The 25,273-nt window shown below is 41.7% G+C and overlaps 1 protein-coding gene across 3 annotated transcripts in view; it reads right to left on the bottom strand.

Moving 5' to 3' along the window:
* Window positions 1-25,273, bottom strand: part of LOC132381044 (uncharacterized) — a 92,792-nt gene that overhangs the window by 21,582 nt on the left and 45,937 nt on the right. For all 3 annotated transcript variants that reach the window (XM_059950158.1, XM_059950159.1, XM_059950160.1), the window contains exons 2-4: window positions 12,721-12,830; window positions 7,397-7,522; window positions 6,960-7,025 (exon numbers count right to left, since the gene is read on the bottom strand). In XM_059950158.1, coding sequence (XP_059806141.1) covers window positions 6,960-7,025; window positions 7,397-7,522; window positions 12,721-12,750 — 222 coding nt within the window. In that variant the 5' untranslated portion in view covers window positions 12,751-12,830. The remainder of the gene's footprint in view (window positions 1-6,959; window positions 7,026-7,396; window positions 7,523-12,720; window positions 12,831-25,273) is intronic.

Raw genomic sequence — 25,273 nt, 5'->3', positions numbered from 1 at the left:
CTGTGCAAATACAAAAGAAAAAAAATGAATAAAAATAATTAAGCAATAAATATTGAGAACATGAGATGAAAAGTCCTTGAACATGATTTAATTGGTTGTGGGAACAGTTCTGTGATGGAGCAAGTGAAGTTGAGTGAAGTTATCCCCATTGGTTTGAGAGCCTGAAGGTTGAGGGGTAATAACTGTTCCTGAACCTGCTGTGAGTCCTGAGGTTCCTGTCCCTTCTTCCTGATGGCAGCAGAGAGAAGAGAGCATGAGGTGGGTGGTGGGGGTCCCTGATAATGGATGCTGCTTTCCTGTGACAATGCTCCATGTAGATGTATTCAATGGTGGGGAGGGCTTTACTCATATTTTGCAGGCATTTTCATTCGCGGGTATTGGTGCTTCCATATCAGGCCATGATGCAACCAGTCAATATTCTCTCTACCACACATCTATGGTTGTTTGTCAAAGTTTTAGTCATGCTGAATCTTTGCAAACTCCCAAGTAGATACAAGTGCAGCTGTGCTTTCTTCATAACTGCACTTATGTGCTGGGCCCTGGAGAGATCCTCCGAAATACAGACGACCCCCGTCTTTCGAACGTTCGCTTTACGACAGCTTGCAGTTACAAAAGACCTACATTCGTATCTGTTTTTTGGTAACCAAAGAGGATTTTCGCTTTTACAAAAAAAAGGCGCCCACTTTGTACGTGTGTTTACCCCGAGAAAGACTATCACAACCGTGAAGCCTTGTGCAGGCAGTTGTGTGCGCATGCGTGTGCATGCCGATTTCTTTCTCCAAATCGATTTTGGCTCTCTGTCTTCCTAATTCTGATAAGTGAAACTACACCGTACATACAATTATTTCTACTTTATATAGGCTGTATATTTATCATATAATTCTTGCTTTTACTATATGTTTGTGTTCTTTTAGGTTTTATGTGTTATTTGGTATGATTTGGTAGGCTTTTTCTGGGTCTGGGAACGGTCAATAACTTTTCCCATATAAATTAATGATAATTGCTTCTTCGCTTTACGGCATTTCAGCTTACAAACGGCTTCATTGGAACGCACTACCTTTGGATAGCGGGGGAAACACGTGATAACACTTAAGACTTTAAAGCTACTGACCCTCACCACCTCTAATCCCCTGATAAGGACTAGCTCATGGACCCCCCCGCCCCCGGTTTCCTCATCCTGAAGTCTTAATGGTCTCGCTGACATTGAGTGACAGGTTGTTGTTGTGGCACCATTCAGCCAGATTTTCAATCTCTCTCCTACATGCTGATGCATCATCTTTGAGTTGGCCAATGACACTGGTGTCGCCAGCAAAGGTAAATATTACATTGGATTTGTGGTGCATTTGCTATGATGTGTTGGTGAGATAGCAACCAAAAATGACAGTATTGAACAATTATTAAGAAAGAAGTGTTATCTAAAGATTAAGTTAGAGGTTAAGTACAGTAAAATGAGCATAAATACGTAAGTGCCAACATGAATTTAAAATGTAAACATTATAATAAGTGGCTTAACTGCAGTTCAGTGCATTTTCAGGGTTAATAGCAGGGTGGGGGGCCAATTAGAACCGTTAATCAGATAATTTGCCTAAGGGAAGGAACTCTTAGGATGATATAAAGTTTTTGTTTTTGTTTTAATAGCTCTATCCCACAGGGTTTATTGCTGCTCGTCAACCCACAGTTCTTGACCTGAAACAATAGCTTTTTAAAAATTCCATTTATGTGTCTTGACTGGCTGAGTTCCTCCAGAATTTTCTGGTAGTTGCTTTTGATTTATGAGTGCGCATTTCATTACAGCTCTGAGGAAAGCTGCTGAGCACAAATTACCTCATCCGATTGCTCTTCACCAGTGGTTTTATTTGCAAGTTAAACTAGTGCTCAGGGAAAAGTGTATGAAGAATTGTCGACCATAAAGAAAGAGCTGAGACTTTATAAGCACTGGCGAGGCCTCGCTTGGAGTACTGTGAGCAATTTTGGGTCCCTTATCTTAGAAACTTCTGAAACTTGAGAGGGTTCAAAGGACATTCACAAAAATGATTCCAGGATTGATTCGCTTGTCATATGAAGAGTGTTTGATGGCTCTGCACCTGTATTCACTGGAATTCAGAAGAATGAGGGAAAGCCTAATTGAAACCTATCAAAGAGTGAAAGTCCTTGATAAAGTGAATGTGGAGAGGATGTTACCTATGGTGGGAGAGTCTAACACCAGAGGACACAGCATTGGAATTGAGGGGTGTGCTTTTAGAACAGAGATGAGGAGGAATTTCTTTAGCCAGAGTGTGGTGGATCTGTGGATTTCTTTGTCATAGGCCGGGTCTTTAGGTATATTTAAGGCAGAGGTTGATAGGTTCTTGATTGGTCAGGGCATGGAAGGATATGAGGAGAAGGCAGGAGATTGGGGCTCAGAGGAAAATTGGATTACCCGTGATGAAATGGTAGAGCAGACTTGATGGGCCAAATGGCCTAATTCTGCTTCTATATCTTATGGTATTACTTTTGGGCAAACTTGTTTGGAGGTTTTTTGAATATTTAAGTTTACTCAGATATCTTAATTGCAAATTTATATCCATCCTTAAATACTTCTTAGAACTTGGTGGTGAAATGCCTTTTAATCTATTTCAGTCTGCTTGCCAGGTGAAGGTACTCCACAGTGCACTTAGATAAGGAATTCCAAGACTTGGACCCAATAACTGTCGAAGAGTGCATGGTCAGGGTGGTTGAGGACACTAATTAAGCGGGCTGCTCGGTTCTAGGCATTGTTGAGCTTTGTAGGATTTCATCCAGCTACACTTATCAAGACAAGTGGAGAGTGGGGGATCTTACTGAAGTGCACCTAATATTCAAAAGTCTAGAAAGATTGGATGTGGAGAGGACGTTTCTAATAGTGGGAGAGCCTAGCACCAGAGGGCATAGCCTCAGAATAGAAGGACTTCTCCTTAGAACAGAGATGAGGAGGAATTTCTTTACCCAGAAGGTGGTGAATCGGTGGCATTCACACTGGAGGAACTCAGCAGGTCAGGCAGCATCTGTGGAAACAAGCAGTCAACGCTTCGGGCCGAAACCCTTCGTCAGGACATTTGGAAAGGTACATGGACAGGAGAGTTGTCAGCTGTTGTTTGATAGGTTCTTGATAAGTAAGGGCATCAAAGGTTACGGGAAGTAGGCGGGAGAATGAGATTGCGATGGATAATAAATCAGGTAAGGTGAAATGACAGAGCAGATGATGGAACCAATGTCTTGTCTTATGGCGTTTCCACTTGCAATTCTCAATGATTCTGCTTCGTATAGTTACATTTGCTCCAATCTGGTCCTTTCTTTTCCTTTGTCCCAATACAAAATCACAAAATGCTGGCAGCACAGGAGGCTCTTTAGTCCCCAAATGACCCAATATAAGACTTCTCCAATTTGCCCCACTCCCTCTCCTTTTATAGTACTGTGCAAAAGTCTAAGGTAAATATATATAGATAAGATGCCTAAGAACTTTAAACAGTACTGTAGTAATCTTATGTATTGCACTGTACGGCTGACCCAAAATAAAACAGATTTCATGACATGCATGAGTAGTGATAAACCTGATTCTGATATGCATCTATATTGTGGACTGAGAGTGGGAATGGGGCAGGGAGAGGGGAATCATGGTTGGGAAAAGGGGAAGGGAGAAGGGAGGGAGAGGGAAGCACCAGACATCCCATAATGAACAAGAAACCAATTGTTTGGAATCAAATACCCTTGCCTGGTGTCTCAGGGCTGGGTGTATCTGCACCCGCTCCACCACCCCCCCTGCCCCTGGCAGACCTTCTCTGCCACCTGTCCCACACTTCCCCGTGGTGCTTCACCCTCACCATTCCCATCACCCTTTGCTCCTGGAAGATTTATAAACTCACTTTCTGCTCCCCATTGACAAATACCATACTGTGCAAAAGTCTTCGGTAACCTAGCTATGTCTATATGTGCCTGAGACTTTTACACAGTACTGTATTCTCTAGATTCTTTCCTTTTGGATATTGTTCCAGTTCTTTTCTAGAAGATATGATGGAGCCTTTCTTACCAGTCGATTCCCTAGCCCAATAACTCAGGGTCTTACAGCTCAGTAGAACACCCTTCAGCCTAACTTGTCCATGCTGTTGGATTGGGTGTATTGGGAATTGTCCTTTTCCTTGTTTTTTTTTGTAGTTTACTTTGCTATGCTTGCCTGTATTTTTATATATAATCATCAATATTCATGTATAATTATCTATATACATGTAATTATTCAGTGAAAAGTTCAGCTGCTTCTGCACTTTTCTAGAAGCTTCTTAGTTTTCTGTAGGTGTCATGCCACTTGGATTTGGCTCTTTTATCCCTGGAATGTTGCTATTTCTAGTCTGAGCACGAGATGACCAGGACTACATTTTTTTTTCTTTACTTTGCTTCTCTCAGCTCTCTTTGCCTGTTCTTTGTTCTTGTAGCAGTCAATAAAATGGCCACAATCAACAAGGCTTGCACCTCAAACTTGACTTCCAAAGAATCTTTGGATCGCAAGAGTATCAAGATCTCACAATGCCAGCCAAAATGCCCAAATCCCTCTAAACCTCTCCTGTCTATGTACCTTTCCAAATGTCTTTTTAGTGTTATCGTTGTAATTGCCTCAAGCATTCCTTCTGGAAGCTCGTTCCAGCTATGCACCAGCATCTGTGTGAAGAAATAGGTCCACAGCCAATTCACCCCTCACCTTAAACCTATGACCTCTAGTCTTTGATTCCCCTTCCCTAGGAAAGAGACTGCATGATTTTCCCTACTTATGGCCCTCATGATTTTATACACCTCTGTTATATCTTCCACACTCCAATGATTAAAGTTCCAGATTGACCAGTCTCTCCTGATAACTGAGGACAACATGCTCGTGAATCATTGTTGCACTCTTTTGAATTCACTCACTGCATGAAGGGGTTTTTGCTCCTGTCACTTTTGATTCCTTACTCAATCACATTCCCTGGTTTGTGCCTCCTTACTATCTGATCTGCTGATTTAACATGTAGAACATTGCAGCCCAGTACAGGCCATTTGGCCCATCATGTTGTGCTGACCTTTTAACCAACTCAAAGATCAATCCAGCCCTTCCCCTTCCCACGTAGCCCTCATTTTGCATAATCCACATCCTATCTAAAAGTCTCATAAATGCCCCTAATGTATCCCTGGGAGCACGTTCAACACACTCACCACATTCTGTGTGGAAAAAAAAAAGTAACCTTTGACGTGCCCCCTATATTTTTCTCCAGTCACCTTAAAATCATGCCCTCTTGCATTTGCCATTTCCACCCTGGAATTGCTGGCTGTCTAAGCCTTTGCTTCATGATTTTACGATCCCCCTAACAATCTCTTTGATCACCTCTCTTCATCACCCAGCTGCAAGATTCAGTCCTGATTTATACCGTTTCGTGCAAAAGCCTGAGATGCATATCTATTGCTAGGGTGCCTAAGACGTGGTTAGAATCAAATGACCTTGGCCCATATCTTAGGGCTGGGTGTGTCTGCATCTGCAACCCCCCCCCCACTCCCCAGCACTCCTGCTCTGTCACCTGTGCCACACGTCCCCCACGGAGCTCCACACCCGACATTCCAGCTCCCTTTGCTCGCACCAGATTTACAAACTTGCAATCCGCTGTTGGCAAATACAGTACTGTGCAAAAGTCTTAGGCACCCTAGCAATATACATGCGCCCAAGGCTTTTGCACAATACTGTATCTCTCCTGCCTTCCACTCTATCTGTTCTCTCCACCTCTTCCCATTGTAAAACTTGGTTTAATTCTAACTTGTCACAGTCCTAATGAAATACAGTCAACTCAAAATGTTAGCTCTGTTTCTCATTCCACAATGTTTCCTGAGCTGCTGGGGAATCCCACTGCTTCTGTTTTTACTCTAGGAATGCTCCATTCCTAGAAGACCATTGCGGTTTCTATTCCACCCATCAGATATATATAAAAATAAAAATAAAAATATATATATATTCAGAGCACTGCATATGCTGAGCTCTTAGCAATAGACAATAGACAATAGACAGTAGGTGCAGGCGTAGGCCATTTGGCCCTTCTAGCCAGCACCGCCATTCACTGTGATCATGGCTGATCATACACAATCAGTACCTCGTTCCTGCCCTCTCCCCATATCCTTTGACCCTGCTATCTATAAGAGCTCTATCTAACTCTCTCTTGAATGCATCCAGAGACTTGGCCTCCACTGCCTTCTGGAGCACAGCATTCCACATATCCACCACTCTCTGGGTGAAAAAGTTTTTCTGCATCTCTGTTCTAAATAGCCTACCCATTATTCTTAAACTGTGGCCTCTAATTCTGGACTTACCCATCAGCAGGAACATGTTTCCTGCCTCTAGCGTGTCCAATCCCTTAATAATCTTATATGTTTCAATCAGATTCCCTCTCATCCTTCTAAATTTCAGTGTATACAAGCCCAGTCACTCCAATCTTTCAACATAGCATCATCAATGATCACTCCCATCCATCCAATGATCTTTTTGACCCTCTACCATCAGGCAGGAGGTACCGTAGCATTACAATGAGGACTGTGAGACAGCTTCCTCCCCAGGCTGTGAGTCTAGTCTATTCACTGCCACCAGCAAGGTCTCATCACATATGAAATGCCAGTAGTGTTATATTGTTTACTTTTTAACTTGTATTGTAAATAAATCTTATGCTTATTAATTTATACCAGTAACATTTCCTTATGTGTTGTGCGTCTGAGTTATATGTACTGTGTTAAGCACCTTGGTCCGGAGGTACATTGTTTTGTTTGATTGTATACATGTGTACGGTTGAATGACAATAAACTAAACTTGAAATTGAAACGTCAGTATCTGGCTTCTGTGTTCCACCTCATATGGTAATACTCATTCACAGAGCAAAACAACTTAGAGAGAATATCACTCCATGCTGTTGTAAAATTGATACAACGTAAGAATTTCTTACCAGATTTTCAACATCTGTATCTGATAAAACTTCATATTGCACCACACTTGGAAGCAGACTACTAGTCTGGAAAAGAAATATACAGTTAAGATGATGGACATTAATGCATTTGAAGTTAATTAGGATTAATGACCTCTGGGGTATTTTAAAAAGGATTGAAGCTCTTACAGGCAGCTCTACAGAGAGTTAAAAGCTATATCAAGGTTAGTAGCGTCCATGTGGAAAATCATAGCTCAGGGTATAATAGATTGATGGGTATATCGGAATTAGAATCAGGTTTAATATCACCAGCAGCTATGTCGTGAAATTTGTTAACTTAAAAGGAGAGCAGGGTTTATTAGTGTTAACTTAAGGAGAGAGGAGGGTTTATTAGTGTTAGCAAGGACAAATGCATTAGACATTGGGGTGTCAGCATTATAATGCTTCAGTTTTCTAACCAGTTTATCGATCTTTTCCCGACAGACCCCTGCCACTCCTATTATGTTGTTGATGAACTCTCTCCATGGTTCTGAACCTGATGCATTAATATGCGGCAGAAGCACAAGACACATGAAGAAGAGTGCCTGCAATAAAATTGAGAATACAATCACTACCATCGGTGTGGCTCAGTCATGTCATACAGTCACCTATAGATAATAGCTATTTGGCCCAGCAACCATATCTCACCATGATCTATCGACATCTCCCTCTGTTTATCCAGTTTTACCTTCCAGAATAAAACTTCCTTCCTTTTCACTCTCTATGGTACTAAATCCCCTGCTTGGGTAAATCCTTTGAGTCCATATGCCATTGTGACGATTTATATTTTGTTGAGAAACAAAAGCTAGAACTTAGAGCTTGCGATCCAGGAATAAGGATTTCAGACCAAAGGTTAAGTCGACAATCTGGAGTTTAGTCAAAAAAAGGTGGAGGAGGGATCTGGTAATGTGTTAAGGGGCTAAATGTATTTTGGCTCCCTTGCCACATGAAGGCAAGTTCCATATCTTCACCTGACTTTATATACTTTTAACACCTCCAAACATTTGTGTGGTGGACAGTGTCCACGTCAGTGACTCCTAAGTAAGATGCAAGACGGCACGGTAGTAGACTTGTTGGTGTAATGCGTTACAGTGCCAGTGAATGGAATATCGGGGTTCAATTCCCACCACTGCCCGTACGTTCTTCCCCGTGACCACACTGAGTTTCCTCCAGGTGCTCCAGTTTCCTCCCACATTCCAAATGTGCGGGTTAGGGTTAGTACATTGAGGGTACGCAATGCTGGTGCCACAAGCATGGTGACACTTGCAGGGTGCCACCCTCACCCCCAAAAACATCTTCTTACTGTGTTAGCTGTTGATGCAAATGACTTATTTCACTATATGCTTCGATGCACATGTTACAAATAAAGCTAGTCTATAAAAATACTTAACCCTTAATTTCCTAAAAGGTGCTAGACCAAGCCAACCTCAATAACCTCCTTGCCGAATTGTGAGCCCATGTCCAGGAAGGAACTTGACACGTTCGAAGGTATCTCAGATCCACCCTTACACTTGTTAGATAAAGGGGCTCCTACCTTGCCACCCTGGGTAGAATTTGAACTCCAAGTGCAAGGACATAAAAGCAAGAAAATGAAGAAATACAACAAAGAAATGTCCTAAAAGTAAGAGGAAATACAAGAGCCTGCAGATGCTACAGTGTGGAGCAACCATCTGCTGGTGGAATTCAGCATCTGTTGGGGAGAGGGAAGGCATTTTCATTGCAAGGTCTGACCTGAAACTTTGACAATTCCTTCCCCCACTCAAGAAAAAAAGTTAAAGTGTTTTGTTTTAAATCATGGTAAGCAATAGAGTGGGTATACAGGGCTATATTTAACTTCATTAGTGTACAATGTTGTGTGTTGAATTGTCTCCGTCCAAACTGCAATGTACTACATTATGAGATGGTGATAGACAATACCAGTTTACAGTTCTGATGGAGATAGGATGAGCGGACTTATTCCAGGTACTACCATTGAGCAGGAGGTACAGAAGCCTTACGTGACACACTACCAGATTCAGGAACGGTTATTACCCTTCAACCATCAGATCTTATCCATCAGCGTGGATAACTTCACTCATCTCAACGCCGAACTGACTCCACAACCTAATGACTCACTTTCAAGGACTCTACAGCTTGCTTTTAGTATATTTTTTCTACTATTTTAAATTACTTGCATGCCCCATTCCATCCCAGGCAAAGCCCTCCCCATCAATGAATACATTTCCATTGAGCACTGCCACAAGGAAGCAACATCCATCAGTCAAAGCCTCCCTCATCCAAGGAATGCTGTCTTCTCACTACTGCCATCAGGTAGAAGCCTTACGTCCCACATCTCCAGGTTCAGGAGCAGCTATTACCCAACATCCTTCAGCCTCCTGAACTGGCATGAATAACTTCACTCACCTCAACTCTGAACTGATTTCACAACCAACTCAGTTTCAATGACTCTCTACAACTCATGTTCTCAGTGCAAAGACGAGGAAATCTGCAGATGCTGGAAATTCAAACAACAACACACACAAAATGCTGGTGGAACACAGCAGGCCAGGCAGCATCTATAGGAGAAGCACTGTCGACGTTTTGGGCTGAGACCCTTCGTCAGGACTAACTGAAAGGAAAGATAGTAACTTCTCAGTATCAATTTTTATTTGCACAACTTATCTTGTTTTGCTCATTGGTTGTTTGTCAGTCTTTATTATGTATAGTTTTTCATAATCTCAGTTGTATTTCTTTATTTTCCTGTAAATGCCCGCAAGAAAATGAATCTCAAGTATATGGTGACATATATGTGCTTTGATGATAAATTCACTTTGAACTTTTGTAATAACTGGAAAAAAATGTACTACAAAATCTTCTCAGTGAAGGGAAGATTTTGCACTTTCAGGATATTATTGGTAACTTAAGTATGTGAAGCATCTCTCCACTGGCAATAAAACTTGGATGCACAGTTTAAGACTGTGAAATAATTAGTTTTTTTTTGCATGTTAGGAATTTCTCTACTGTTGACCAAGTTTCAAAAGGGTCACATAGAAAATCTTTTATCTGGCAGTGGGGAATCCCCTCGAAAACATTGGAATTGCCCCTCACTGTGCTTGCAGAATTCCAAAACCACAAGCTATTATTAAAAAAAAATCCCTGTGAAAATCAAAAAAAGGGATTCAACAATTTTAATGCAGCTGAGAAGCAAAGGGAGACATACAGTGTAAAGGACTGAAACGAACTGCTTCTCCAGGCAAAATGGTATAAAAAATCCCTTCATGTATTTCATAACCAAAGACATCCCACATCTGGTGATATTTTCTGGTATATTCTTGACGTCACAGTAGTGGGGGGGTTAGTGTGACACTATTATAGCTCACGACATTCTGAAGTTTGGAGTTCAATTTCAGTGGCTGTCTATATGGAATCTGTTTGTTTTCCTTGTGAACCATGTGGGTTTCAACTGGGTGCTTGGCTTTCCTCCCACATTCGAAAAGATGTGCTGATTAGTAGGTTAACTGGCCTGTGTGTTAAACAATTGAGTTGATGGGCCAAAAGGTCCTATTCCACGCTGCATCTTTAAACAAATATATCTGACAAAATTACTTCTCAAAGAAAGTCAGATGTGCTCAGCTTGCCTCTGAGCCAGAAGGCTCAGGGATAGAATTCCACAGCAAAGACTTGAGCAAGTAATCCAAGCTGACACTCAGTACTTCACTGTCCAGAGTGCCAGCCCTTGGGGGGAATGTGTATCTGACATCCCCCTCAGACCCCACTGCTCTATTTCAGAATATAGCAGGACATTCTCCACAGTGAATGTTCATACTTCTCTGCGTTTTACAACAGAAACCACACTGTTTGGGTGCAGAACTCTTTAAAATCCTTTAGGATCAGGAAGTATTGTTGTTGAGTGCCATCAAGTCATAGGGTGACTCATAGTGACCGTATGGAGAGTATAGTTGTCCATTGTGGAGAGTATAGTTGTCCATTGTGGAGAGTATAGTTGTCCATTGTGTTTTTGTGGCAAGGTATGGACGTAGATTGCCAAGACTTTCTTCAGTCCATGTTGGGACCTGGCTGGATTTGAACTCAGGACCTTCTGCCTCAAAGTCCAGTGCTGATGCCACTACACCACCGACCATTGCTATTGGCAGGTCTCCCAATTTATCCTGATATGTAAACACTATAGCAACAAAAGCAAGTTGGTGTTGTCAGTTCAGTGCAACACTGTAGTGGGGTGGGTGGTGGGAGCAAACCCATAAAGCAGAAATCTGGAGTATGGCTGATTATTTTCCACTTGACTTGATAGCTACAGGTCCAATGACACTCAAAAAGTTTGACTCTTATCCAGGACAAATTCTTTTGTTTGGCTTTCATTCTGTCCATCGCTATGGATGTTCATTCCTTGCGTCGCTGGCAGGACTCTCTACAGTGGGTGCCATCGACACACCTGGTTGTGAGGTCAGAAAAATTGCTTAAGACCGTAAGACCATTAAGACAGGACCAGTATCAGGCCACTCGGCTCACTGAGACTGCCCTACCATTCCATCATGGATGACTTATTATTCCTCTCAACCCCACTTCCCTGCCTTTTCCCCTAACCTTTGACACTCAAACCAAGTAACTATCAACCTTTGCTTTAAAGATACTCAATGACTTGGCCTGCGCAGTCATCTGTGGCAATGAATTCCATAGATTCACTACCCTCTGGCTCAAGAAATTCCTTCTAATCTCTGTTCTAAATGGACGTCTTTCTATTCTGAGGCTGTGCCCTCTGGTCCTATATTCATCCACCATAGGAAACATCCTCTCCAATCTATTATATCGAGGGCTTTCAACAATCGATAGGTTTCAATGATATCCCCTGTCATTCTTCTAAACTCCAGCAAGTAGAGGCCCAGAGCCATCAAATGCACTTCATGTGTTGACCCTTTCATTCCTGGAATCATTCTCCTTTTAAACAGGCTACATAGACAGAACATGAGAAGGTCTGCAAGTGATGGAAATCCAATGCAACACATACAAAATGTTGGAGGAACTCAGCAGGTCAGGCAGCATCTATGGAAGTGATGCTTCAGGTCGAGACCCTTCTTCAGGACAGAATGCCCCAAACTTGTGACCTTCACCACCAGGCTGGGCAAAAGCAGATACAATGAAACACCACCATCTTATGTTCTCTGATAAGTGAAGTGCTTCCCAGCACACAGTCACAGAGTACTACAGCACAGAAACAGGTCCTTTTGAATACAGAAAGAAGTATACATTTAAGAGTTTCCCCATTACCAATGGCTCCACAAATACATTACAATCTAAACCTTCAGAAGACCTACTGTTGTAGTAATTGTCCATTTTAGCTGTTCATTGAAACACGCTCCACTGTACTAGCTAGGGATGGGGTTGTTTAAGGAAAACTGCAGCCCCTCCCACTAGCGCCATTTAGCTGATGATGGCACAGGTAGAGTATAAATCTAGTGCACTGAAAACACGCACTCCTTTTACTAACTCTCAGTGTTGCCATGGACTGGGGGTGAGGGTTGGCTGGTGCTGTGGGAACAGTGAACACTGGAAGTGTGCTGCTGTAAAGAGGGGCTGAGAGCACACTTTCGATCAGCATTTGCCACTGTTTGTATGTTCAGCGTCTGTCTTGTCCTGCTACTTGGGGTATACACCTTAGACAAGTATTGGTAACTGAGTTGTAAATTGAAGGGTATGCTGAATGTTTAGTGTCTGTCTTGTCTTCTAAATAAATAGTTAAACTACTTACCGGTAGTGAGTGTCTTCTGTCCCTACTCATCGAACCTGCGAACCAGATTTCACACAACACCAATTTGCTCCCTAGTTGCTTCGTTTTATTTAGATCCTCCTTTATCTTACCTGCAAAAGTTCAAAGTTCATGGTAAATTTATTTTGTCACCATCTACTACCCTGAGAGTCATTTTCTTGCAGGCATTTACATTTGAACAAAGAAATCCAATGAGAAACTACACACAAAGACTGACAGTCAATGTGCAAAAGAAGAAAATTATGCAAATATAATAATAAATACATATGTAAACAGTAACTGTGCAAATGCAACAACAATAATAATTGCAGACAAAATAATCCTAACACTTAACGCCACACTAACAGAATATATGGGCACTGACTCAGCAAGGAGAGCCTACATACTGAAACAAAGAAAGTCATCAAAATTTGCAAAATAATTTAATACTCTCAACAATATTATATTACCACATTCAGGAAAACTTGAAACATTTGAAGAATGACACACTGAGCATTAACAACAGGGCAGTGCAATGGCTCCAAAATAGAAACTTAAAACTGAGTAATGAAATGAGAACACTAAAATGGCAGAACAGATTAAGAAACAAAATTGAAACTTTAGGAGCAGAAATAGCCCATGTAATAGAATATAAAATGGATAACCTGAGCAAGAAAGTTATTAAGAGAAAAGCTAAGAAAATTCTAAGGAAATATAAAGGTCCATATGAGATATGATCCACCTAACAAAAGCATTGTAGAATTTATAAATACACTAAAACAAAAGCTTGGTGCATAAGAAGCCAGACTAAATGGATACATGAAATGTGCCAGATGAAAAAAAACAGAACAATCAGTTCAGAAATAATTAAAAAGTGTTATACAGGGCATTGAAACTAAATTCGACATGCCAAAATGTTACCAACCCTTGCACAGAATTACCAACAAACACAGAGAAAATGAACTTTTGGTCAAATAGCTGGTCAAAAAGGATGATGCACGATCAAGAAGCAAGCTGGATTAGGGAGGAAAAAGAGCATACTCACACAATTGAAGACATGCAAACACTTGAAATTACAATGGATATGCTAAAAGAGGTTATAAAAATACCCACAACTGGAAAAGTACTGGCAGTGATAACTTTCATAATTATTGGTATAAAAATATTTGACTTCATCTGTACCTTTAATGCACATTAATAACTTCCTTTAAAAATCCTGAAATCATCAACAAAAACTGGATTCAGCACTCCACACAAGCATGAGGAATTCTAATAAGTACACATCACTAAACTTAAATGAGAGCACAACCCAGAAGGATTAAGAAATTATTACTGTTGAAGAAAAAGTTAACCAATGGCAGAGCATGACCCTCCATGTAAGACATTCCCATGATCTGAGCAGACTAGATATCAACAAGGAAGTGTCGAAGTTGGAGTTGGAGTTGGAGATCTCCTCCCAGAAACAGAAGGGTTCCTTGTGGCAATATAGGACCAAGTGGTTAACACAAAAAAATTATCAAAAATACATATTAAAAGATCAATAAATTCAAGACGATAAATGCAGAAAATGCCAAGAGAAACTAGAAACAATCCAACACATTCCAGGATCCTGCTGCAGTTTAACTCAATCTGATTACCTACACAGGCACAATCAAATGGAAAACATTATTCACCAAAATAATATTTTAAAATACAAATTCATAAATGACACCAACCCTTGGTATAAATACAGTCCTGATGCATTTTTAGAGTCAGAGTCCCACATATTATATTATGAACGATCAACTATTATAGAAAGGATAATCCATAATAATTGCCCAGATATAATAATACAGGATAAATAAGCAAGAACAACTTCCTTAATAGATATAGCCATTCCAAAAACAAATAACATACAGGAGTCAATAAGTGAAAACACCAGAAATATGCTGAATTAAAAGAGGAAATTGAAAGACTATGGAACATGAACATGAACTATTGTCCCAATAGTAATACCTATGACTGGTATCATCCCAAAGGCATTACACAATAGCATTAAACATTAGGTCTACACAACAATATGTATGTAAATCTCCAGGAAGCAACAACAATAAACTGCACTAGAATAATCTGAATGTTCTTAGCAATTGAGAAATGAGTGCATTTGGCTATGCATGTACCTCAGCTTTTACCAGTTTGAGCTGAGAAAAAAATAAATATGATGATAATAATGATGATGATGATGATATGTAAATAAATAACGTGGAGAAAATGAGTTGTTGAGTCCTTGAAAGAGTCCATAGGTTGTGGAATCAGTTCAGTGTTGAGGTGAGTGAAGTTATTGACATTGGTTCAGCAGCCTCAGGGTTGAGGGGTAATAACTGTTCCTGAACCTGGTGGCATGCACCCTGAGCCTCATACACCTCCTTCATAATAGCAGCAATGAGAACAGAGCATGGCCTGGAAATTGGGAGTCCTTGATGATGGATGCTGCTTTCCTGCGAAAGCGCTCCATGTAGATGTGCTCAATGGTGGAGAGGACTTTACCTGTGATGGACTGAACTGTATCCAATCCCTTATGTCGGATTTTCCATTCTAGGGCATTGGTGTTTCCATTGTTACGAACCAGCAACAATAGATGTAGAATGGAGTCGGGGAATTATTGCAAAACAATTAAATTTATTAACATTTAAGCAGAAACATAGAAAATTAAACAAGCGACTAACTTAAAACGAAGTTAACATGCTCTGTGTCTATAACTCCCAAACAGTTAAACTTAGAAACAATTCCTAACAGAGTCTTATTGAAGCACAGCCTCAGGATGTCAGTTCAGAAGGTTTCATTGATTCACATGGTATTCAGAGGATATTTTTAGATTTGAATTGTAGCGAAGAGATGATCTCAAAGACGGAGATGCAAAATACAGCGAAGAAGCATGTCTCACAGAGATATGCCAGAAACAGCCACTGTACCTTGCCAAAGGCGATTTGGCAGACACACAGTACGTTTCGAATGCTGATCACGCAAAGCGGCCACCGTACCTTTCCAGTGGAAGCGAGTTCACGATGCAGTCAGTTTCGAAGAGTCTACGAAGGGTCCGCAAAAAGTAAGAGTTCCACCACGTAACTATGCCCCTTTTCCAGGCCACACTGGGAGCACTGGACGCAGTATACTACACTAGCCGACTCACAGGTGAAGGGGTGCCTCACCTGGAAGGACTGTCTGGGGCCCTGAATGGTGATGAGGGAGAAAGTGTAAGGGCAGGTGTAGCACTTGTTCTGCTTACAAGGATAAGTGCCAGGAGGGAGATCAGTGGGAAGGGAGGGGCAGGACGAATATAGTCCTCCCAGTGCGGCCTTTTATACGTTGGTGAGACCTGACACAGACTGGGAGACCGTTTTGCCAAACACCTACGCTCTGTCTGCCAGAGAAAGCAGGATCTCCCAGTGGCCACACATTGTAATTCCACATCCCATTCCCATTCTGATATGTCTATCCATGGCCTTCTCTACTGTCAAGGTGAAGCCACACTCAGGTCAGAGGAACAACACCTTATATTCCATCTGGGTAGCCTCCAACCTGATGGTATGAACATTGATTTCTCTAACTTCTGTTAATGCCCCTCCTCCCCTTCTTACCCCATCCCTGATTTATTTATTTCCTCCCTCCTTTTCTTTCCTCTCTCTGCCCTCTCACAATCACTCCTTGCCTGTTTTCCATCTCCCTCTGGTGCTCCCCTCCCCCTTTCTTTCTCCCTAGGCCTCCCATCCCATGATCCTTTCCCTTCTCCAGCTCTGTATCCTTTTTGCCAATCACCTCTCCAACTCTTAGCTTCACCCCACCCCCTCCGGTCTTCTCCTACCATTTCGGATTTCCCCCTCCCCCTCCTACTTTCAAAACTCTTACTATCTTTTCTTTCAGTTAATCCTGATAAAGGGTCTTGGCCCGAAACGTCGACAGTGCTTCTTCCTATAGATGCTGCCTGGCCTGCTGCGTTCCACCAGCATTTTGTGTGTGTTGTTCCATTATCTTACCAGTCTTGACCTTCATTCTAATAGGACCATGCTGGCCCTGAACTCATTCTATCTCACTATTAAAAATCTCCTATTTGCCATACAGGGAAAGTACAAAGCAACATGTTTTGCCAAATAACGTTTTCGATTTTCTCTCTATTGCCGTTAAAGCTCGTCCTCCAAAACCTATCACTATCTAATTCCAGAATTACTTTGAAGCTAATAGCTTTCTATTTCATTCTAAGTTGCTCCTCCACTGACCCATCAGCCTAACTTCCCAAGAGGAGGTTGCTCACAAACCCTCTGTGGGAGGGTCACTTGCACAATGCTTCAGAAAACATTACTTATCAATAAGCGCAGCCAAATCCATTAGGTCAAGTACCTTCTTAACATTCTATGGAATAACTTCCTGGCAAACTCCCTTACTCTATTATGAATCGTTCACAAAGAAATTGAAAGCAATCAGAATTTTACAGTTCAACAACTCTGAAACCAAATATTTAAAAAATCCCCATCCTCGCATATTTTAAACATATAACATGACATTCCAGTAAGATGAGAAGTGTTATAACTCTTTCCAGTAATGTGCTAGATCATTGTAGATATTACTCTGTAATTACTCTGAAACATTGTAGACAATGTTTTAGTGAAGAATGGAATTCCTTCTGTATCAGGGGCGTATCTATGGAAAATAGCGCCTATGGCAAGCACTGAAATTGCACCCCTGTCCAAACATCTGACACCCATCTTTTAGATAACTTTAACATAATATCAGCTCAAAAATACAAGTCTAGCTCATTAATCTTTTAATTAACAAATTATGGCACTACATGAAAATTATAAAATGCACCTTCCTTGCTTTCACTGATGCAAATTGGTCTATGATGTGATCAAAGTCAGTTTTTTCAGTTTCTTCTCTTTCTACACTCAGCAAAGCAAGATCAGAGTCTGCCTTGACCCATGGAAGTTCTCAAATACAAGAGTATTAATTTTAACTTGCTGAATGATCTGTCACAGCTGGTGATGGAAACTGCAATGGTTAGCATTATCTGAATAGCAATGTGAAGATTGGGGAAGACATTCTCATCTCCATACTGAACAATAAATTCAAGAAGCTCTCAGGTCTTGATATTTTCATGCTGACCTGCCTTGATAGCAATATTCTACAATCCAAAATTTCTTCATATAGCTGCTGTCCACGAACATCAGTGTTATACAATTCGCCCAAATTTTTGCACTTATTCTTTAGGTTGTTACTGTTGGTGCTGTAACACAGTCCCTCGACATTGAGAAGGAACCCAAACTTGGTGTCAGTGTCATGCAAACGAGCAAACCTTTCATTCATTTCGCTGTGAAGACGGTCAAGCATTCCCTGCATGACTCTTTTAATTTCCTCTTAGCTGTTAACCCAGCGTCTCTCGAGTTCTCATCAGCCATTCGTTTCTTTCGTCTCTGACGTCTTTCAACTTCAATATTCCATTCTTGACAGAGACCGACTCTTTCTTCGAGTAACTCACTGACCAACACTTCTCTTTCATCATAAAAATGATCTCGGAGGGCTTTCAAATCCAGGGCAGCATCGTGGAAGTTCATGCCAGGAACCTGCAGCCTCTTTTGAATACAATCAATGCGAATAAGTACTTCGTTCCAAATTCCTAGCAAAATCAGAAAATTGTAACTCAACATGCTGTTATACAGCTGCCTTGCATCACTTCTTGTTTTACCGGTATCATTTTCATTGTTTATCATGTACTGGAGAACTTGAAGTATCTCCTCAAGGTAGTTGTTGATGGGCTTCACTGCTTCTGTCCTTACACTCCACCTGGTTTCGGACTCCAACTTAACAACCATAGGCATGGCATTTTTGAGTTTTTACCAGCGCTGTGTTGAGTGAGAGAAAAACATGTTGAGAGCTTTGATGGTTCCAAAAAAACGTGACCATCATTGTATCCTGCTTAGCTGCATGTACACCCACCAAGTTGAGTGATTGTTGCAATTCACAAACACTGCCAGGTTGTTTTTCTCATTTATTCTTTGATGAACACCACTTCTGTGTCCAGACATCAAAGCAGCGTTGTCATAGCACTGTGACCGACAATATTGTAGCTCCATTTCGTCCTTCTCTAGCTGTTTCAAGATGTCTTCAACCAAGCTCTCAGCATCCTTCTGGCTTATCTGGATAAAACCAAGGAAGGACTCTCTAACACTGACTGTTTTCCTCTCAAAATCAGCTTCCATATACCTCACTACTATTGACGTTTGCTTACGGTGTGCCTGACGTTGGAGTCATCGTCTAGCTGAAGTGACTCCCTGTGTCCTCACAAAGCCAGGTTCTGAGCTGCAAGGAATTTTCCTTCTCAATCTGTGACTGAAATACTGCGTCAATAACTCTTCTGTTTCCAGCTAAATTTCTTTCCATTTCATTCCATTGCGTGAAGCATTCCCGATGATTCTTGGCATTTTCATGAACACTAATCCTTTCAGATGCTTTCCACTGGAACTTTTTAGAATGGGAATAGACCAGCAATGAACGAGTCAGTTCCTCACCACAACCATTTCCCAATTTCCTCTTGAACCAAGTTTTATTCATTGAGTGGTTAATTGTTGGTAGGAAAGACCCCTCACTGTTCTGGAAATACTCCGAACCTAGCTTTATTATTTCTGTTCTCAACACATCAGGCAGAATTGTTTTTCCAGTATCCTTGTTGTTCAGTGTCATCAGGTTCAATCTCATCAATAAACTCAACATCACCATCACCACCATCATCTTCCCCTCCTGTCATGTCCACGTTCTCTGTGGCAGCCTCACTCTTAATCTCGTCATACTCGGACTTATCTGACTTGACCTCCTCCTCGGCTTGTGATGCATTTGTACTTGATCCTCCTTCGGATCCTAACAAACTTGTAGCAGGTACAGGCGACTCCATGAAACGTCTCGAACTACCTGTTCTGGGCTTTTCCAAGAAGGGCATGAAGAACTTGCTCAACTTCTTGGCTTCCACCGCCTCCAAACTTCGTCTCTTCTGTCCTTCAGCTCCACTTTCCTTCTTCTTCGTGAAGAAACATTTCATGGTCTTCTTAGACAATGCTCTGAAATAAGGCCATCCTAGTGCTTCTCACCCATGATAATCAAAGACAGATCATACATCTGAAGAAAATTATTTTTTTCACTATCCAAGGATGGCTTGTCTGACTTTAATAGAAACTGCTCGGTGGCGCCTCCCTTCAAGTGGCAACCAGGGCACGTGCCTTACCTGCCACACCTTAGATACCCCACGGTTCTGTATGCCTAACCTATGATTGGGTTCCATCTTCATTCTGCCATAAACCACAGTAATAAGTATAATTTCTTATTCATCTTGTGACTAACTCTCTTCTTGATGCTGATGATGTTTGCAAACTGTCTCAATCAGTAGGATGTATATTAATATTAATTAATTAATATTCCTTCAAGTTGTAATAGATGATTGAGTCCTACTATATTTTCATTAGTGGGGCTTCTTGGAATAGAAGGAAGGTGGTGAATCTGTGGAATTCAGTACCAGATGGCTGTGGAAGCCAATCCATTGAGCAGTGGTTAGGTAAGGATAGAAACATAGAAAATGTACAGCACAATACAGGCCCTTCAGCCCACAAAGTTTTGCCGAACATGTCTCTACCTTAGGAATTACTCGGGTTACCCAGAGCCCTCTATTTTTCTAAGCTCCATGTACATATCCAAGAGTCTCTTAAAAGACCCTATCGTATCCCCCTCCACCACCGTCGCCAGCAGCCCATTCCACACACTCACCACTCTCTGCATAAAAAACTTACCCATAACCTCTCCCCTGTACCTATTCCCAAGCACCTTAAACCTGCGTGCTCTTGTGGCACCCATTTCAGCTCTGGGAAAAAGCTTCTGACTATCTACACGCTCCAAGGAAAAAAGGCCAAATGCACTCCAGCTGTTCTCATAAGGCATGCTCCCCATTTCAGGCAACATCCTTGTAAATCTCCTCTGCACGCTTTCTATGGCTTCCACATCCTTCCTGTAGTGAGGCAACCAGAACTGAGCACAGTACTCCAAGTGGGGTCTGACCAGGATGTCAAATGTTACAAGGAGGAGGGAGGAGAATAGGGTTGAGAGGGAAAATAAATCAGCCATGATCAAATAGCAGAGGAGACTTGGTGGGTCAAATAGCCTAAATCTGGTTCTATCTGGTCTTATGGTCTTACTAAGTGATGATGTAATACAGCATGGTGCCAGGTTCTTTGGCCCAACTCAACTATGCTGACCAAATGCCCATCCAAGCTAATCGCATCTGCCTGTTGTGATTAACTCATGTAGACGCTGACTACATTTTTCACCGCTTGACTAAAGCAGCCAGAATAATCAAAGCCCCCCCCAACCACCCCAAACCTTCTCTCTTTTCCCTCTCCCATCTGGCAGAAGATACAAAAACCTGGAAGCACCCAGGCTCAACGACAGCTTCTATACCCACCAATGTTAGACTTTTGAATCAACCTCTCGTACAGTAAGTTGGACACTTGGCATCACAAATGACCTCATTATGATCTTATTGTTCACCCGCACCACATTTGTCCAGAAGCTTTTACACTGTATGAAAGGACACAGCCTCAGAATAAAATGGAGCCGAGGAGGAATTTCTTTAGCCAGAGAGTGGTGAATCTGTGGAATCTGTTGCCACAATTAGCTATAGAGGCCAAGTCATTGGGTATATACAAGGCAGAAGCTGACAGATTCTTAATTAGTCAGTGTATGAAAGGGTAGGAAGAGAAGGCAGGAGATTGGGAAGGCTGAGAGGGAAAATGGATCAGCCATGACAAAATGATGGAGTTGACTCAATGGACCAAATGGCCTTATGGTCTCATAATGATTTGATCTGTACATATGACAGTAACAAATCCATTCCACTACTATATCCCTCTGAAGCTTTCTACCAATGTGTCTGTCCAAATGTTCTTCTAAATTTTGGCACTGTACCTGCCTCAACCACTTCCTCTAGCATCTTGTTCAATATACAGTATGCACCACCAACTATAAGAAAAAGTTACCCGAGTTCCTATCTTTCTCCTTGCATGTGAAACCTCTAGTTCTTAATGGGAGAAAGACAATGTCCATTCACCCAATCTGTGTCCCAATTCACCCTATTCATGCCCCTATAATTGGAGGGAAGCTAGGATGGGGTCAGCAGAGGACAGAATGAGCAGCTTCAATTCCTGGGTGTCAACATCTCTGAAAAATTATTCAGGGTCCAACATATTGAGGCACTTACGAAGAAGGCAAACCTGTGTCTATATTTCAGTCGGACTTTGAAGAGATTTGATATGCCACCAAGGACCCTCGCTAACTTGTAGAGATGCACGATGGAAAGCATTCTGACTGGTTGCATCATTGTCTGCAATGAAGGCATCAGTGGACAATATCAGGGAGAAAAAATGCAGAGGGTTGTAAACTCAGTGATGGCACCGATGAGGAGGTACAGAAGCCTGAAGATGTTTTGAGAACAGCTTCTTCCTCTCCGCCATCACATATCTGACTGGACAACGAATCCGTGAACAGTTCCTCACTACCTTCTCTCATTTTGCACAATTTAAGTTTTTTTATATATCCTTACTGTAATTTATAGTAATGTTTATGTATCACAATGTACTGCTGCTGCAAAACAATACATTTTATGACATATACCAATGATACTCAACCTGATTCTGATTCTGAGATAGATTTATAAAACTACTCAGTGGAAAGTTTGAGAAACCTCACTTGAGGTTAACCACGGCCAAACAGTAAAATTCTGACAAAAAGTCGAAGTACACTTATTATCAACGGATGTATACTATATACAACCTTGAGATTCACCTCCTTACGGGCAGCCACAAAACAAAGAATCCCAAGAGAACTCTTTGAAAAAAGGAGACTGTCTAAAACCCAAGGTGCAGCAAATAAACAAAATTGTGCAAACAACAGAAGCAAACAGAGAAATGAAGCTGATGAAAGCGAGCCCACGGCTGCGAAGCCAGGCATCACTGCAGCCGATCCAGTGGCCCAGGCTACAGCCTTGGTTCAGTGCAGAGATGAGTAAGCCTCAGGTCCTGACACCCCGGCCTGGCACTTAGATCACCCAAACCTCGGGTCATTCCTCGCTTTCGGACTTGCTGCTTCGAGATCATCCCATCCCTAGACCCTACCGCTTCAATTAGGCCTGCTGCTTAAATCATTCAAACCTTTGGGTTGCTCCTTGCTCTTGGACGTGGTCCCTGTTGCTTTGATACGCTCTCGGGCCTGGACTCTGTGGCCTAGATTTGGCTTATGATGGGGTTCAGAGTTGGCCTGACTAACCCTGAGTTGAAACAAGCTCACTGTCAAAGCAATGAAGCAAGCCCAGTTATCATTGAGGACAAGTAGCAGATACAATGTAAGTGCTGAAATGCTTTCTTCTGGTGTAAATAATGACAATTTTTACACTGCCCAGTTGTAACTAAGTTTTTCTAGAATACACAGCTTTGTTACAGGCTGACAAAATTTGGCTGACAGTTTACAGAATGATTAATGCTGAATAATCCTCTTACTTCTGAGTGCAGGATTCAAAAAAAGCAGAGAACAAGATGGTTGTTCTTCTAAATTGGCTTGGTGTACAGAGCTAAAGACACCAGAGATTCAAAGAGCACCAAATGTTAATGCCAGTTCTGCGATGAATTAGGGCTGAAAAAACAAAGAGATAGTTACTATGTGATTCAGCCCATACTCAATCTGTGCACTGCTTACCTTGGACAGTAACCAAGGAAACCCAATATAGAAGAGTGTCAGTAACTGTGTCTTCAGCCTAATTTCCTCCTGGAACAATCTAATCTGGATCAAGCACTATGGATGTGTGGTGGAGAGAACAAGGGGTGATTGATAAGTTTGTGGCCTAAGCTAGAAGGAGTTAGTTTTAGAAAATCTGGCACATTTATTTTTCAACATAGTCCCCTCCTACATGTACACACTTAGCCCAGCGGTCATGGAGCATACGGATCCCTTCTTTGTAGAAGTGGCCCACAGCAGGGGTGATTGATAAGTTTGTGGCCTGCGGTAGAAGGAGATGAGTTATTAACTTCAAACTTTCTGCATTATCACCCAAAGCGTTGAACCGCACGTGCACTAAACGAGAGCATCTTGGACCTCCAGGTGGCCCACTGCAGGGGTGATTGATAAGTTTGTGGCCCAAGGTAGACGGAGATGAGTTATACAGCTCTTGTTACATGCATGTGCAGTCCATGCCCTGTCACACTGCATTGGTCTTTGATGCAAAACGATGCATTCCATATTTTGATGTTCATATGACAAATAAAGCTGATAGGTTCTCTTATCTTTAGGAAATGGACAGAGGGCAGGTTTTCACTAGCTCTGCCAGCTTTCTCTTTATCAGCTTCAGTTTGTACTTCATTCACCTTCACCCGGTAGATTATACGTTTCCATGGCAATGACAACCTGTACACTGCCCTGGAACTCAGCTGTATTTCTCTCTACTCACTCTGGTCCCAAATGTCACTCTGGATACTGAAAACGTACCACGGACAGCATTCGAACTGGCTGTGTCACCGACTGATACGGAAGCACCACTGCACGGGGTTGTAAACCCAACGAGCCACCCCACCATCAGAATAATCAGAAGTTAGAAATCAGAATTATAAAGTGCAATATAAGCCATTCGGCCCAGAATGTCGAGCTGACACTCTAACCTACTCTAAGATCTACCTTATCCTTCCTTCCTACATAACACTCCATTTTTTCATTCATGCTGTACATTTCCTCTGTACCCTCTCTGAAAATTTCACATCCTTCTTGTAATGAGGTGACCAGAACTGAACAAACACTCCAAGTGTGATCTAGCCAGAGTTCCATACAGCTGCAATGTTATCCCCCGCCCCAGACTCAATCCCCAACTAATGAAGCCAACACACAATTTCTTAACCATCCTATCAAATGCTCTACAACTTTGGGGGATCTATGGACATGAACCTCGACATCCCTCTCTTCCACCAAACTGCCAAGATCCTGCCATTAACCCTGTGTTCTTCCTTCAAGTTCTCACTTCCAAGAGAATCACTTCACACTTTTCCAGTGTGATGGGGTAAACTCTGATGAAAACCTTAAACCTTATCCAATATAGATAGTTACGGGTATCCTCACTAAAGGGAGGTTATATTGTAACCACTTCCCTCTTTATCATCCATGGTGAGATTAGCTGTCCATACCACTATTTGAGCAGTGGCTCTCCCCTTCCTACAAGGACGGGATGCTTCCAGCTACCAAAGTAACTTAAACTCAGTTCACTTATTTTCAGTGGTACAAGTTTAAGTCCAAACAACAAACTTAAACAGACTTGAAACTCACAGAGATCTCTATCGCACACAAAATTTCCAAATTACAACCATTTCTAAGACACAAAGGATTTCCAAAACACAGTTACAACTCCTTTAAGCTAAAAAGCCTACAAGTTGCAGATGAATTAATTGTCCTTCACAGAAATCAAGAGCAGAGGAATGGATTCTAATCCATTCTCAGTTTCTGTCATTCTTCT

The sequence above is a fragment of the Hypanus sabinus genome, chromosome 25, assembly GCF_030144855.1.
Source record: "Hypanus sabinus isolate sHypSab1 chromosome 25, sHypSab1.hap1, whole genome shotgun sequence".
Lineage (NCBI taxonomy): Eukaryota > Metazoa > Chordata > Chondrichthyes > Myliobatiformes > Dasyatidae > Hypanus > Hypanus sabinus.
Note: the sequence above shows the minus strand (reverse complement) of the source record. Positions and strands in the feature narration are given on the sequence as shown.